The sequence below is a fragment of the Ochlerotatus camptorhynchus genome, unplaced genomic scaffold (genome assembly GCF_037179485.1).
Source record: "Ochlerotatus camptorhynchus isolate MF236.1 unplaced genomic scaffold, CSIRO-AGI_Acam_v1.1 ptg000153l, whole genome shotgun sequence".
Classification (NCBI taxonomy): Eukaryota; Metazoa; Arthropoda; class Insecta; order Diptera; family Culicidae; genus Ochlerotatus; species Ochlerotatus camptorhynchus.
In genome coordinates, this window is record NW_027040643.1 from 207,584 (window position 1) to 225,649 (window position 18,066).

The 18,066-nt window shown below is 41.4% G+C and overlaps 1 protein-coding gene across 1 annotated transcript in view; it reads left to right on the forward strand.

The window, feature by feature from the left end:
* Positions 1–18,066, forward strand: part of LOC135701285 (uncharacterized) — a 194,180-nt gene that overhangs the window by 151,963 nt on the left and 24,151 nt on the right. Inside the window, exons 3-4 of the mRNA XM_065222026.1 lie at positions 2,741–2,935; positions 10,619–11,019. Coding sequence (XP_065078098.1) covers positions 2,741–2,935; positions 10,619–11,019 — 596 coding nt within the window. The remainder of the gene's footprint in view (positions 1–2,740; positions 2,936–10,618; positions 11,020–18,066) is intronic.

The following is an 18,066-nucleotide window of genomic DNA, read 5'->3' on the forward strand; positions in this document are numbered from 1 at the left end:
TGGACGGCATTTTGACAACTGAAGAGTGAATTCCAAAATCAAAATAGGAGCAACATTCTACACACACACACACCTTCAAAATGAGGGGTGTTCAGGTTTTTTAAATGCAAAATTGAAAAAAATACGTCAAGTTGATATTGACCAAATTTTGACCGTATCACCCTTTATATGCTGCTTCCCCAGCACAGTCGTCAGAGAATAGTAAGTAGACGAAACAAGTCGAGGTGGCATTCGCCTCCGATCCTCGGGCGCGTGCAAATAGGGAGGATGGAATTGCGTAATATTTTGCACACTCATCGCCATATTCAGAACCAAACACAAATTCTTCGAGATAACCACCATCCATCGTCTGGCTCGCAGTGGCGGTGTCTGACGTATCTTCGGTCTGATTTACGAGGTGTGCTGAAGGTGTTCCTGAAAAATGAGATCCATGATGCTGTCACCTACACTAAACACACCAAGCGTAAGCGGCCATGGATGTCATCTACGTTTTGAAGTGACAGAGACGCACTCTGTTTGGTTTCGGAGGTTAAATCATCACCAACTTTGGCAGCAAACGGCTCTTTTCAGGGCCATCAAGCTTATTACAGTAAAGAGTAGGAATAGAATTCATCTGTCTGTTTGTCCATATTCAGAGCCAACGACCACACAAAATGCTCTCCAGAGTTGTAATATTGTAACCAAACTTGGAAGCAGGAGTACAAGTGATTTTGATTGATTATCTTAATCAAATTACTCTTTGAAAAAAATACTACAAATTTGGTACGCCTACAATTCAAAAACGGAAAGAGCTGAGATAATAGATAATTGATCAATTAAAAGAACTAAATGCTCTTCACATTTATTCCGTCCACAAGCGGTCCTACGTCAAGCTTCCGTTCGTGCCCCTTGGCACAGACCCTTCTACTTTTTTCAACAGAAAACCATCTCCTGCTATGACCCATTTGGCATGTTAAATTTAACTCGAAGCTAAAAGTGACATTTTGCATGATTTTTTTCATGCTTCAAAATCCCTGTGTTATCAACGATCAACCAGTTTTCGTACATACATGGTTGTTAAAATCTACCTTTTTGAATGTCAGTAATAATCACGCTCGTTTATCAAGGTTAATCGTTAACTTTACATCTGTCACTTTTAACCACAAGTTAAATTTAATCCAGCAATTGAGGACAGCCCCAGAGATCAAATAAAAATGGTTCCAGCTTGTAATATACTATTTTAGCCTGGTTAGCCCCAAATACCATGTTTTCAATATTTGTTTAAATAACTATTATTTTCAACTATTTTTCTGTTGGTATCCATTCCACTTCGTAGGGGAAATGGATGTAATGTCGGCCTAAATGCCCCTAATTGGGGCCCAAACATAAATTCAGCAATCGACTAAATTTTCAATAGCGACCAAAAATATCCATTAGTACCGTCCCAATATCATCTTCATCTAGATAAAATTGATAAATAGCTGATTTTTAGCGATGGGCCCAATCTTTTTTAGAGTTATTTCCCCTATAGTGGATTGGCTCTTTTCAAACAACCGGTCACCATTTGCAATATTTAAAGAGTCTTAAGTTTATAGATTTTAAGCAACTTTAAGAACTAAGGGCAAAACAATTGTCAACCTTCCGTTCGTGCTCAGGTACAGCCTCTTCTACTTTTTGATTCAGAGATTTTTTTTTCATTTCTGTTCTATGCGGTTTGGTGATTCATGGCGTTTTTAAAAATATTTCAAAATCAATACTCGTTGACAGTGGTACTAAAAATACTTTAAAATAAATTTATCATCAAAAATTGAAAATTTGAAAAGGACCAGTACCGAAAATACCGGTATTGTAAACCACCCGATATTACCAGTACAACCAGAACCAATAATACAACCCTAGTCACCATCATCGTCAATCAGAAGCAACATCTCATACTCACACTCACATTTTAAAGGATAAAATGAAATTTAGCTGATTTGAAAGCTATCTTTGAATAATTATTCAAATTACCCGGAAATTATGGAATCCCGGAAAACGAAAATCATGTTCCCGGGAAATGAGGTTGGAAATACTACTCCGGATGTTTGCTCCAGTAAGTGTGTTTGGTTGTATGGGAATGGAACTCTAAAAAGCAACCAACAACAAAGAGCGGAATGCTGAGGCAGATAAGGCTTGAAACTTGAAAACAACTTTTCTGTCCATCTCCCCACCGCCACCGTTTCGATTTCAATGTTGATGTAATATTAATCGTTGGAACTTGTTCTCTATAAATATCTTCCCGGGAGAAAAACCCGTCTTGAGAGACCAAAAGTCTTAATTTGATACGTGCCTTAGAAAAAGCTAATGAACTCACGGACGATTCAACGCCTTCCAAGGAAATTGAGGGGTGACTTTCTAAAAATTTGCTTGTAGAAACTGTTCGTAGAATGTAAAAGTCACCGGAGGGATCAATTCTTACATTCACATACAACACGTGTGGACAGTATATTTTGACCTTCGTTTGTCAGAGAGGCTATCCTTCATCAAACTTTCACCGCCACCCAAACATGAACTGCAATAAAAAATTTAAAACGCCTGTCATGAAGTGCTCATAAACTTGAACGCAATTGTTTGGCTCCTCCCGTGAGAGCAACTTTTTCGCGACCTGCAGGTTCTTCGGCATTTCTTCGCCACCGTCGCTAGACTCTTAAAGCCATTAAAAACTGAAATTAATTTTAATTTTCTTTCTTCCTGTCTTCCGTCTTCTTCCCACCCCTTGCAGAATGCGATTCGCAATGTTCGGACGACATTTCGCCCACGATGGAAGCCCCGCTGCCGCCTCATGCGACCCTCCCGATAGCGCTGGTGCCCCTGCAGAAATCCTCCCCGGAGCGGAGAATAACCCAGAAGGAAATCATCGCCGGGGAGGAACGGCCTAAATTTCTCACCATCAAACAGGTGCAGGACGCCTCACAGGGTAAGTTTTGTTGCAGCGTGCTATTTTTTCAATCACTTTTTTTTTCCACTCTCACACGTCAGCATTTCACGTGAGCAAATCAAATTCATCTCTATCGGTAGGTAGGAGCATCGAGATCGTTTCGACCAGTAGCAAAAATCAAACCGAATGCATACACTTTTCCTCTTATCATCATCAATCACCTGAACGCAACGGGCCAGCAGCCAGGGAACGAGATTGCAATCATCATGATTGGACGCTAAATTTCAAATTGTGCATTATTCCGTAACGCAGCTTCAACGTCATCGAATTTTAGCTATTCATAAAATCCAGTCAATCAATAATTTGAAATGCTTCTAGAACTCTGTCTATCTGACGGTTATGCTTGTAAGTGGATCCCTACCCAAACTTTTTGCACTCATTCATTGAATGAATGTAATTTATCAGGCGAAGATTTTGAGTGACTTCCCGGTAAATTCTATTGGCACATACTTTTTCCACTCCAACAGGACAAAAACGCATGGTGTCACAAATTTTGTCAGAAATTCTGCAGGCCTTCTTGAGTGAACCATTTTTACCACTACCGACTATAGTCGCTATATTCATAGTCTGGCGAATAGAACTTCGTTCTATCAAAAAGCGGAACCAATTCAATATATTGTAGACCAACAATGGAAAAGGATTATAAATTAAACTTTGATAGTTCTTTCCTCGTCAACCGAACGCAAATTAACAGCATCACCGGATAGGGGAAACTTTCCCCAACCCGATTATGGCGTTGGTTTGCGTAGCTGAGACTTGAGTCACAAGAAAACGGTTTCCGAAGTTTTGTTCGCAAAAGCTGATGTGCTCTTTTCTGTTGTTGGTCGTGATATGCTCGATTGGTTCCCGAAATTCTATCCGCCAGACTATAAATATACCGACTCATGGTGCCCTGCATAAGTACAACAACATACGAAATGTCCCAATTAATTGGCCAGTAAGTATAATATCAGTTGTTTCAAATGTTTGTAAACTCCTTCGAGCCCTAGAAGGATACATTTTGGTACAGATTGACTTGATTTCAGTCTGGCTATTCCCAGCAGTCTCATCAAATAGAACATTTTACGGTACCAATCACTACTGACCTACTTTGAAGTTGAAGATCTCAAATTTGTGTTACTTTAGAAAGTTTCATCAACTCCTGCCCCACTAATATTAAAGGCAGATAGTGTAAGGCCCAAATTGGTACATGCAAAAAACAAAAAACGTTCCGTTATTCGTGAACAAAAAATCATGATTTTATGAACTGCTAGCATCGACGAACCGACATGCCACAGGAGCATTTCGTTTGCCAACAATTAAAATTGTCAAACGAGGTGAGACGCAAACCTAGGTAATATACATTATACGTGGGTTCGTGTCCATGCTCATGATATGACGCAATTGGATAAGTTGATGTCGGTAGTGTTTAACGCATGTGGTGTGTTGGGCACGAATTTGAAAGTAGCTTGTATGAGCTGTCACGTCGGTTCGTCGGTGCTACTAGTTCATCTGAATTAATGCGTTTGTTCCCGTAAACTTGATCACTTAATTCGGATGTTCGAGAATTTAATCCCAAATCCATGAACATACACACTTAGAAATACCTAATCTTACACGTGACGAAATCCATCTTTGACAAAAAGGATGAGACGTAAACAAACATGTCATGTAAAATTAAGTGCTCTGAGACTGAAAAGTTCGAAAGCACGCTGGATTGAGCTGAATTTTGCGTCTATTATGACTCAATTTTATGTCAAAATTGACGCTCGTTTAAATGTCAGTCTCAGAGCACCTAAATTTACACCAATTTTGTAGTGTAAATTTAGGTGCTCTGTAGTTCACGCCTGTTAAGTTTAACCCAAAAAAACTTCGTGAACCATGAACCCATTTCGTTCTTGCTATCGTGAACTTGGATCATGAGCAGAGCTATAGCTGTCATTTTCAGTCGCTGTTTACGACCAGTTGTTTGTTAGGAAAGGTAAGAGTTCATTTATATCAACTAGATATGAACTGTACGAGCGGTAGAATTGTTAAGCCAACGAGTGCTGAAATCAAAAATTTAACTTGTTAGGGTGGATGATCGTCCGGTTTACGGGCACTAATTCAGCAGAAATTTCGTCTAAAGGGTGCCCCACGTCAAATTGCATCACGGAAAAAACGCTATAGAAAATTACCTAGTTGACCGATCCTTTTCAAACTTTCAGACAACAAAAAACAGCGGCGCCGGTGGTGTAGTGGTAAACGTAATTGCCTCTCACCCCAGCAAGCCAGGATTCAATCCCCGTCGGCATCGCCGGGATGTTCCGAGGCATAACACCTCTAATCACGCCTTTCTTCGGAACGGAAGTAAAGCCGTTGGTCCCTAGTTCATGAGTTGATGGGTCGATAAGGGTAAGGTCCAGGTGTGGGAGCTGCCTCCCTGGCGTCGGTAGCATTGGTGCTCAGCACGGAAAACAATAGTGACGGGAAACATATCAAGGAAATAAATAAAATATAACCCATTAGTAAGCTTTTGGCATATTTATTTAATTCAACTTCAATACCATAACCGTACGCTCGCACCTTACGCTTGAGTTTACTCATTAGGTTCTATACAACATCTGGCTGCAGCTTATTCTGTACGGAAACCCACTTTTTCTTCATGTCTTTCTCAGATATGTATGACCTGCTTGAGATGCTTCCGTAGTGCCTGCTTCATAAAAGCCCAGTATTTTTCAATGGGCCTTAGTTCCTGTGCGTTGGGGGGGGGGGGGGGGGGGAGTGGAGGGTTCATGTCCTTGGGTACGAAAGTGACCCCGTTGGCTTCGTACTACTCCATGACAACATTTTAATAGTGGCACGAAGCTAGATCCAGCCAGAAGATTGCAGGGCCCTTGTATTGCTTCAACAAAGGAAGCAGACGCTTCTGTAGACACTTCTTGAAGTAGATCTCCCCGTTTACAGTCCCGGTAGTCAAGAAAGACGCACTCCGTTTGCCACATGAGCAGACCACTTGCCAAATTATGTATTTCTTGGCAAACTTTGAAAGTTTCTGCTTCCTTACTTCCTCTGGAACATCAAACTTGTGCTGGGCGGTGAAGAACAGTAGCCCTGGAAGCTGCCGGAAGTCCACCTTGACAGTATCATCCATGATGAGACAATGAGGCTTCGTCAGGATAAGGGTGTACAGTTTCCGGGCCCATGACATTCCCACCGTATTTTGCCGTTCTTCACGATTTGGAGCCTTGTACGTCCCTCCCGGTCTTTGGCTCTCTGAAGTTCAGAGTCTGAACGAAAGTTGGACAGATTCAACTTTTTGGCCACATCCTTGACCAAAACATTGGAATTCCGCTTAATCGCTTTCACGATACGCTTGTGATCCTGATCACTAATCTAATCTATTCTGAACACCAGTGAGCCAAAAAACACGAGCGCGTCGACCACCTCGATTTCGTTACCGTCTATCTGAAAACGGGATGGGGGGCTAACATTGGCTTTCCTAGAACCTCTTCCTCTTATGTATTTCGTCTTCGATGCGTTGATGGCAAGTCCAATCCGCCTAGCTTCAACCTTCAGTCGGATATACGTTTCCGCCATCGTCTCAAAGTTGCGGGCCATGATGTCGATGTCATTGGCGAAGCTGGATGGACTTTTTGAAGATCGTGCCACTCGTGTCTATCCCAGCTCTTCTTATCACACCTTCTAAAGTGATGTTAAATAGCATACACGAAAGTCCATCACCTTGCCATAACCCCCTTCTACATTCAAAGGGACTCGTGAGTGTACCCGATACTCGTACAACGCACATCACTGGATCCATCTTCGCCTTGATAAGCTGATAGATGATAACTGATCACGATCGATGTGTCGTATGTGGATATGAAATCGATGAACAAATGATGTGGGGGCACGTTGTATTCGCGGCATTTCTGCAGAACCTGTCGAGTCGCGAACATTTGGTACGAGGTAGCACGGACACCCATGAATCCCGCCTGGTATTGCTCCATGAACTCTCTTGCAAATGGTGACAGGCGGCGGCGGCATAGAATTTGGGAGAGTACCTTGTAGGCGGGGCATCCAACTTGTCACCCTTTTTGTAGATTCCGGTAATAGGGTAGAGAACTACTTCGGCCTAATCGCCCATTTTGGGCCTATCGAGCAGAAAACTTCAAATAAATCCATGATTTCAGAGTTACCAAGTCAATTATGCGTTTGGTACGATACTTTAGTTAATAAGCTACGGAACGAAGTCAATGAGAATGCGTGATATGAAGGCTTGCACCCATTATTCCCAAAAACAAAAGAAGTGCTCCGACCGAATCAATTTTTATCTTCATCCGATAGGCCGAAGTAAATTCATTGTCCTTTCAATGGCGTTTCAATGCGTTAGGCCGAGTTTTGAATCCGTAGATTTTTGACAATATCTCAACGATGGGATTCTCTTTATCAAATATTCTGGTACATACGGAAAGGTAAATAAATTTAGAAGCCATCAGTAAAAATAACATTCCATTTGGTGCTAAGCTGCGCTAGATTAAGAATGATTAAATGCGGGTTGTGCTTAATAGGCCGGAAATGGGGTATTTAACCCTATCTACTCCTCCCAAATCTTGGCAATTCCCCAATGCAACGCTCTAGCCAGTGCTTCACCACCGTATATTAATAGCTCACTTGGTAATTGATCTACACCAGTTGCTTTGTTGTTTTCCTGCCGACAGCTAACCTCCTCAACTTCTTAAAGATCAGGGGCCGGTAACCTGTCGTCTTCTGCGCGTGGTCGCAGGTCTGTTGCCGTGTCACTCGTCATAGTACTGCTTCCACCTCTCAATCACATCACACTTGTTCGTGAGAAGGTTACCGTCCAAGTCCTTGCACATATCGGCTTGCGACACGTAGCCTTTGCGCGAACTATTTAGCTTCTCGTAGAATTTCCGTGTGTCATGTCTATATCGCTCTACATTCAATCTCGTGCAGTGTTGTTCTCCTCCTCTACTAACAGTTTGCATTCGCCGTCAAACCAGTCATTTCTTCGGTCCGGGATCGCCGTACTTCGTGCCGCTGCAGCAGTACTACCTATGTTGGAACGGATGCCCCTCCAGCCATCTTCAGGAGTAGCTGCGCCAAGCTGCTCTTTTGCGGGTAGTGCAGCTTCCAGCTGCCGCGCGTAATCCTGGGCAACTTTGGCGTCCCGTAATTGCTCAATGTTGGGTCGCATGCATACTGCAACTAAGTTCTGCGATACGTGCGAACGTTGATAATGTCTGAGAAGAATGTACCGTCGATTAGAACGTGATCGATTTGGTTTTCTGTGTGTTGATCCAGGTGGCTTTTCGTATATCCTTTTGAGAAAAAAAGGTACTTCGAAGTACCATACCACGGAAGGCTGCAATGTACCCGAATCGTTGGCCGTTGTCGTTCGATAGGGCATGCAGGCTGTTTGGCCCGATGATCGGTCTGTACATTGCCTCCCGTCCTAGCAAGGCGTTCATGTCGCCGATGACAACTTTGACGTCCCGTTGCGAACAGCCGTCGTACACCTGCTCCAGCTGCGCATAGAACGCTTCTTCCTTGTCGTCGGGTATCCCTTCGTGTGGGCAGTGCACGTTGATGATGCTGTAGTTGAAGAAACGGCCCTTAATCCTCAACTTGCATATCCTCGCATTGATCAGCTGCCAACCAATCACGTGTTGGCGCATCTTACCCAGCACTACAAATCTGGTAGAAAGTAGCCGCTCGATGCCCGCTTTTCCATACCTTTTGTCCCGTCCAGCAAAGTTCCTGCAGTGTTACGACTTCGAAGTTGCGTGGTTGAAGTTCTTCATAGATTAACCTATCGCAGCCCGGGAAGCCAAGCGATTTGCAGTTCCATGTTCCGAGTTTCCAATCGTAGTCCTTATTTCGTCGCGTTGGTCTTTGCCGATTGTTTCGATCCGTATTTCTTTCTTCATTATCTGCAACTTTGTTTTTTTTTCTAGGGCGGCTTGTTGGACCTGCACCAACCCCCTGTCTTGCCGGGGGACCATCGTGCACATCTCTGTTTAGAGTCCCACGGTGATCAGCCGCTCCTAACATGGAGAACAGACGCCGTTTTGAGCCCTCTATGTCCTCTATCACCGTACTATGGTTACCGCGCCAGTGTTCTCGTCGCACCTCTTCACTTTGCTATTGCCGGACTGACCACATTGTCCAGGCTACACCACCCAGCTGTGTCCATGTTTCAGCTGGTAGTCTTTTGTTATCATATGATTCGGGGAGGCGTGAGTTAGGAACTTGTGAGGACCAAAGCTAGGTTTTCCGCTCCTTCCAGGTTGTCAACTAACCATTTTGAAGCCCCAATTGCTGCTCGGGCACGTTTTGTTATTTTGGTATTTATTTGATACTTTACAAAATATTTCGATAACTAATGAATAATATCAAATCAAGGTTTTATACCACAGGCATACTAAAATAAGGTATCATAGCAAATTAAGATATTCATATCTTAACGATTAGTGATCGGTAGGCGCTGCCTTGGGGTAACCACCTACTTATTTATATACTAAGGCAATGAAATGAGCCTGAAGGGAAAGATCAATGATAGGGGATTTGGTTTATCAAGATGAGGGTCTGGCCAACGCTAGTTGGTGGAAGTATTTTACGACTCAGATATCGATAGCTAACAAAACAAATTGATTGCATTTTATTAATGGCAATCTATGTTTTCAGTAGTTAGTATTTTATGGTTTATGGTGAGCTCAATGCAGTTTTACCCATAAACCAGTGTTAGTAAAACGTATCTGAATTATGTGTACACAGTTAACTCAACAAAGTTGCTCTCTGAACACATTTTCATCTAAACAAAAAGTCATTTTAACTGCTAATTAAAATAAAGTCGCCCTCATTATTATCGAACAAGTGAACAGTTTCATTTGTCAATTTATTTGACTTCGTGCTGTAAACAAGTTCCAAATTTGGATCAACAAAAAGTCAGTTGAGGATCACCTTTCAACCAGTCCAAAGCAAATTTTACGTGACAGTTCATCTCAATGACCTCATCCACAGCTCATTGGAATGAAGCTATTTTCACACTGATTGCTAAATCCCGGCAAAATCAATCGAATCCCAAAAGTGCTATCATTCATGCTTCAAACCACGTATCTACACAAATTTCACGCACCCTCTGAAGCACTTCACGTCCCATTCGTAGAAACATTCCACACGTATCAGCTATATAGTACCCATTTCGCACAAACAGGGTGCAAGAATCAATATTCACCATAGCAACATCCAAGCCACCATCTGCCTTGCCTTTAGTACATATGTAGCACAATTAGCGTTGCATTTTTTGACACTAGGTTGGATGCACCTCCCGTTTCGGGGAAAATCAATGTGCTACATAATTGATTGTGTTTCTCTATTTTATATTTGCATGACCTGTGCGTGTGATGTTACCTTAAACACATCGCTCAAATCCCCCCCGTTGATTACCACGGACTACGGGAAAACCCCTTTCCGAACTGAACTGAATTTTCAAACTCCCAGGTGATGATGATGATAAGAGCCAATCGTTGACGTCGTCGTCAACAACGTCGTCCAAAGCCCAAACCCAGCAGCGCTATATCGTCGAAACCATCACGATGACAACCGTGACCGAGCGGAGAATTATTCAGAAAACCCAAACTGATTCCGAACCTCCTCCGGTTACTACCACTATCATTGCAGTGACATCGGGCAACGAGACCGGTTCCACAGCAGTGCCTCCTTTAGCTGCTGGTGCCAATCCGAACGACCTCCGGACGCTGCAGCAGCAGAAACAGTTGCAGCAACAGAAGCAGCAGTCGGGAACCGGGTCAGATCCTGGCTCACAGCAGCAACAGCAACCCACTGTCAATAGTCATTATGAAATAGGAAAACACAAACCATTAAGCACGGCACAGGCAATTAGTGGCATTCTGAAAGGTGGCAAACTGTGGAAAAATGAACAACAACAACATCAGCAGCAGCAACAGCAGCAGCATTCACAGCAACAAAACCAAAAGGCACAGCAGCAATCACAACAGCAACAGCACCAGCTTCAGCAGCAGCAGCAGCAACACAATCAACAAGCACAGCAGTCGGCTCAGGTAAGATGTTTGGATTAATTATTTTAATTTTACGATTTAGTATGTAGGATCGGTTATACGACCTTCTCAATTTTGAAGTAAAACGGAGCAATCTACACAATCTACGTTTTTACACGCTATTTTAAAAGGTGTCTACTACCTGGGATATCCTGGAAAATCAGGGAAATTCTTCAATAATAAATATACAATACAATAAAACAGTTCCGACAATATCATACCAATACCAAATTTTGATAATGCATTATCAAAACAGTACCACACAGGTATTCTTTTGGTATCAAAAAATAATTTTTTGCTATTTACAGAGTTTTTTACATGAAATTTTTTACTATTATTCTTTGGTATTTTACCTCTAATGTCATGCTGGTCAATACCAAATTATGGTATCAGGTCAGGATTAGGTATTCATTAGTTATTTTCTCCTGCTCGGGTTGACAATAATACCTAAAAAAGTTACTCGATTGGTATTAGAAGACCTTTAAACAACAAAATATGGTATTCTGGCATCAAAAAAAGCGTTGATTATCGTTAGTTATTGTAATAACTACATTATTTATTAGTTCGTTATTCGTAGAAAATTTCGAGGCATTATTTTTGGTATTTTACCTCTTCCCGAGCAGGAAAAAAAAAACTTATCAATACCAAAATCAGGTATGAAAATAGCATAACAGGCAACCTACTTATGGTATTAGTGAGACTCACATAAGAGGTAAAATACCAAAAATAATACCTCAAAAATATTCTAAGCATAACGAACTAATAAATAATTTAGTTATTACAATAACAAACGGATAACAGACGCTTTTTAAGATGCCAGAATACCATAGTTTGTTATTTTGAAAGTCTTCTAATATCAATTCAATTATTCTTTTAGGTGTTATTGTCTAAGAACTGAAAGCTCACATTTTGTTATTTTGGCATTCATTTGATATTTTACAAATTATTTCGATAACTGAATAATATCAAATCAAGGTTTTATACCACAAGCATCTGGTATCATACCACATTAAGATATTCATTTGTTATCGATAGCTATCGGTTCCTGCTCGGGAAGAAATAAAATACCAAAGAATAATACCAAAAAATGTTATGCAAAATACTTTGTAAATAGCAAAAATTGATATTTGGATACCAAAAGAATACCTGTGTGGTATTGTTTTGGTATTGCATTATCAAAATTTAGTATTGGTATGATATTGAGGGAACATTTATTTGGTATTATTTTTTGGTATTTTACCTCTTATGTCAGGCTCATCCATATCAATTTAAGGTGTATCGAGATATTCGTTCCTGCTCGGGTATTCCTCTTATGTCATGCTGGTCAATACCAAAATTTGGTATCAGGTCAGAATTAGGTATTCATTAGTTATATTCTCCTGCTCGGGTAAAGTATGCATTAATGAACAAGTTGGAACACACAATTTTTGATTAGACTGGTGGAAAGACAGTGAGGGAAATACCAAGTAACCAACTTGTCTACCAATAATATGGTTAAAATCAATGTGCCGGAGCCCCACCTTAGCCGTATGTTAGCTTTAATATAAATAAAAGGTAAATTAGTGGGCTTATTGGTTACATGGTATGTTTAGTAGGGTGAGACAACATTCATATTCCAGTTCCAGTATGATTTCCGGGGACCTTTTGGGTCCTAGAGTAACTGTGTAAAATTTCAGGTCGGTCGGTGTAACTATATTTTAGCGCCCGGGGTTTTAAATTTACATAGGAATTTAAATGGGAAAACTTACTTTTTCAAATTAAAATCTGAGGAGGTCACCCATTGTCATATAGTAATTAATCAATCCAACTACTCCCTAAGAAATTTTACAAGAAAATTTTTCTTCAAAAATCGCAAAACGATCCGACACTTGTGTAAGAATTTATTTAGCCATTGGCGAATCAAAAAAGCCAAAACTGGTCATGCGACTCCTAGTTTTGAGATCCACAATTACAAAAATTATAAGTCAATCCAAAATTATAAGTTACTAAAAAAAATGCCATGCAATTTGACAGATATCAAAACGTCATTTCCATTTTCACCCACGCGCCATCTGTGGGTCCGGTGCCCCCGGGGAAGTGGCCGATTCTCGACATGGACCAAAACCCATCGTGTGACATATCAAACTTCTTGATTTTACATATCTTGGCCGGTAATGGTCTTAATGAGAGTTCACGGACATACAAGCCCTCACGGGCGTGTTTTAGCGCCTTCCGAAATGTTACGGTGCCCCCAGAAAGTGGCCAATTCTCGACAAGAACCAAAACCCGTCGTACACACTTAGTTTTTTCTACCGAGCTCGGCTGTGCAATCTCGACAAAAAATGTTTTACTGAGATCTCAGCAAACATTTCATTTGTTTGCTGAGATTCAGCTTAGCATTATCCGAGACTCAGCAATCAAAATGACACTTTTGCTGAAATCTCAGTAAAACTTATTTTTGCCGAGATTTGCATAGCCGAGCTCGGAAGAAAAAAAAACTAAGTGTGTACGATAAATCAAACTTTCTTAACTCGGTGGGTAATGGGTTTATTGAGATGACATGTTCACATTGGCCACCCCCAGTACCCTCGGGTAAGTGGTCAATTTTCAACAAGAACTAAAACTGGTCGTGCGATACAGCACAGTTTATCATTTTAAAAAAACTGGTAACGGCTTTACTGACAGTCAAAGGTCACACTAGCTCCCTCGGGCATGTTCCGGTGCCCCGAAGAAGTAGGCAATTTTCGACAAGAACCAAAACTCGTCGTGCGTTATATCAAACTTCATGGTTTTTCAAAACTCGGCCGGTAATGACCTTATTGAACCCACAGTCATATTGACCTTGCTGCGGTGCCCTCGGAGAAGTGACTAATTCTTAGCTAGAACTAAAACCTGTCGTGCGACACATCAAGCTTTATAATTTTTCTGATATCGGTCAGTAATGGTCTAATTGATAGTTCATGGTTATATTCGCCATCCCGGGAATGTCCCAGTGCCCCCGGCAATGTACAAGTGCCCCAAGGAAATTATTAATTCTCGATCTGAACCATAACCCGCCATACATCAAACTTCAAAATTTGGAGTGATTCCTTGTAGAGTCCACAAATGGCCACCACGTAGGCTATACATGCACTTCCACTGCGAATTTTCAATTACACACATATCGGAAAATAATGCACCATTTCACCTGAAATTGCTACTTCATATATGCTGCAGTACAGCAAACGTGGAGTAACAGTTTCATTGTGGTACGTAGAAGCTGATATTTGTGCAGTCAAAGTTTCGAAGTGGCTACGAGAATAAGGATCTCACAGCGAAACACCTTAACGTAACTCTGTCAGTTTTGGTTTCATTGAGAGTCGACGATCAAATTGGGGTTCTCGCGCATATATTCCGGTACCCCGAGGAAGTGGACAATTCTTGATTAGTACCACAACCCGTCGTGTGATATATAACATTTTATATGATGGTAATGGTCTTATAGAGAATTCACGATCACATTGGCCTTCCTGAACATGTTCCGGTGTCCCCGGGTAAGTGGGCGACTCTCAACAAGAACCAAAACCCATCGTGCAACATATCAAACTTAAAAATAAACGAATTATTAAAAAAAAAAAACATATCAAACTTCATGTTTGTGTCGAACTCGGCCAGTATTGGCCTTATTTAGAGTCCACATATCTCGATAACCACTGAACCTAATTTGAGTTGATGCTAGTTGTGTCAGACCTTGAGTAATTGACATCACATTCTTGCAAGATGAAAGCGGCAAGATGATACACAATAAATGTCCTCAAAAGCACTCTTATTAGTCCGCAAAGGTTATTAAAATGTAATTCAATTGATTAAGAATTGACGCTTAATATTTTCGTGAATCACACATTACATGGTCAGGACCCGGAAAAACACCCGATTTTGTTGTTCATAGCTATTCCACTCTTAGCTGTCAACACCATTGCTGGCCGTGCAAAATTATGAAGTTTGATATGTCGCACGATGGATTTTGGCTCTTGTCTAAAAATTGAAAATATACCCGGGGACACCGGAACATGCCCGGGAGGGCCAATGGAATCGTGGGCTCTCAAAAAGACCATTACCGGTCAAGTTCAACAAAATCATAAAGTTTGATATGTCACATGACATGTTTTGGTTCTTGTGGAGAATTGGCCACTTCTCCAGGGGCACCTGAACATTCCCGGGAGGGCTAGTGTGACCGTCGACTCTCATTAAGGCCATCACCAGCCAAGATTTGTAAAATAATGAATTTTGATATATCGGACGATGGGTTTTGGTTCATGTTGAGAATTGGCTTTTTCCCCGGGGGCACCGGAACATGTCCGGAAGGGCTAGTGTGACTGTGGACTCTCAATAAGACCATTACAGGCCAAGATTTATAAAATCTTGAAGTTTGATATGTCGCACGATAGGTTTTTGTTCTTATTGAGAATTGGCCACTTCCCCGGGGGCACCAGGACATGGTCGGGAGGGCTAGTGTGACTGTGAAGTCTCAATAAGATCATTACAGGCAAAGATGTATCATGAAGTTTGATATGTTGCACGATAGGTTTTTGTTCTTGTTGAAATTTGGCCACTTCCCCGGGGGCATCAGGACATGCCCGGGAGAGCTAGTGCAGCCGTGGACTCTCAATAAGGCCATTACCGCCCAAGATTTGTAAAATCATGAAGTTTGATGTGTTGCACGATAGGTTTTGGTTCTTGGTGAGAATTGGCCACTTCCCCGGGGACACCGGAACATTTCCAGGATGCCCAATATGACCGTGGAACGTCAGTATAGCTGGCATTGGTCCAATTACATCATTTGAGAGAAAAAACATGATGTTCATCGTGTGTATACTTATTACAGAACAGTAAAGCGAATGCCGACCAAAAGTGACCCCAACGGGAACCGGAATAACTCCGGAACCATGTATTGATCTGAATGATTTCAGATGGATTCAAAAACTTCAATAGATTCCCGACGAAATGCAACTTGTTGTGAAGAAAAAGATTGAGAAATAGTGTTTTTAAAGCTAATTGAATTTTGAAATCTATGCAAATTTAGACGTTAGGCACGCCCAGGTTAAATCAAAAAAAGCAAGGGCCACATTCCATTCCGATTAGAACCATATATGATTTCGGAAGGCTTTCATGACAATCAAAGCGTAATGTTGGTCGTGAAAGTTGTGGAGATCTGCCTACACTGGAAAAAATCGATTTTTAAAATTTAAAGTCGATTTAAAAAAAATGGCCATGTTCGATTTGGATGAAACTTTGTCTCAAGACAGCTAATTATGTTTACTACCATCCATCCATACATTGCAAGATGGGCACTTTTAAGGAAAAAAAGTTTTTCTTACAAAAACTTTTTCATGTCTGAACTGATTTTTTTTACGTACTATTTTTACACAAAACTAAACCAGTGAGGCTCAAAATCAATCATCTCAGAACCCAATGAAGCTCCATTTGTGATTCAATTTTGTCTAATCAGCAACTAATCACTTGGATTGATCGAGAATTCCATATGAAAAGGGCTTATATCATTAGAAAATAATTTTATTGATTATATTGTCTACTACTGACGCAAAATCCGATACTCTTATAGCAACTTAGAATTCTTAGCTACTGGTATACATAATGTATGTATTTGTACAATTCATGAAAATGTAAAATTAATGATCAACAGTTTAAGAATTATGTCACAAGATGCAATAATAGAAAAAATGCTTTATAATATTTCTACTAGAACAACTGATTGCTTTTTCCGTGCTTGCGAAAAGTGTGCTTCCAATGAACATATTGAAGAGGAACTTACTTTGCTATTAGAATCGTTAGATAATCGTTCTGGGTGACTTCAATCTACCCGGTGTTTCCTGGAAACCATCTCACAGCGGCTTTCTCTACCCAGACCCTGTACACTCTGTATTTCATACAGGATCAGTTAGCCGTCTCGACTGCTATAGTACAGCAACACTATCTCAAATAAACCACGTAGTCAACGAAAACAACCGTAGCCTGGACCTCTGCTTCGTTAGCGTTCAGGACACCGCTCCTTTCATCTCCACGGCACCTTCTCCACTATTTAGTAAAGCAAGTACATCATCACCCTCCCTTGGTTGTCACTGTTGCTGACAATCACGATCGGGTCTTTGACGACATTTCCACGACCGTGTCATACGATTTCCGGAAAGCCGATCACCGTAGTATCGTCAACGTGCTATCTAGTATAGATTGGGAGAGCATCCTCGATCCTGATAATGTTGAAACCGCTGCTTTTTTGTCTTGGCTTATGTTATTGACAGGCACGTTCCGAAAAGAGTTCACCGTAAAATTTCTCATCCTCCCTGGCAGACGAGTGAACTGCGTAGGTTGAAGTCGACCAAGAGAGCCGCATTAAGACAATTCACTAAGTATCGTACGCTTTCGCTGAAACGTCACTACGTTAGGCTCAATCATGAGTTCAAGCGAGTAATCCGTCGATGCTATTCGCGATATCAACGAGGGCTTCAAAGGAAACTCAAGTCGCACCCGAAGTCATTCTGGAATTACGTAAATGAGCAGCGCAAGGAATCCAGCCTACCTTCTTCAATGGTGTTGAATGGAGCAGTTGCTTCCACTCCTCAGCAGATCTGTCGCTTGTTTTCTGAGAAGTTCGCCAGTGTTTTCACGAATGAGAGATTAACTGACGAACACGTTACCCTAGCAGCTAGTAATGTTCCACTGTACGGTCAAACACTGGGTGCGATGGATGTCAACGTCGAGATGATTTCCACTGCCGCATCACAACTCAAGTCGTCCTTCAATCCAGGACCCGATGGCGTTCCATCTGTATTCCTGAAAAAGCATATCGAAGCCTTTGCCAGCTGGTGTAATTTGAACCGAATGGTGGTTAACCCCACTAAGTGTTCAGTGATCAATTTTACTCGGAAGAAGGAACCAATCACATTTGAATACAAACTTATCGGCACTGTAATCGACCGTGTGAACCATGTGAAAGATCTGGGTGTTATTCTGGATTCTAAACTTACGTACAAGCAGCACATCTCGTACGTTGTCGACAAGGCGTCTAGGACA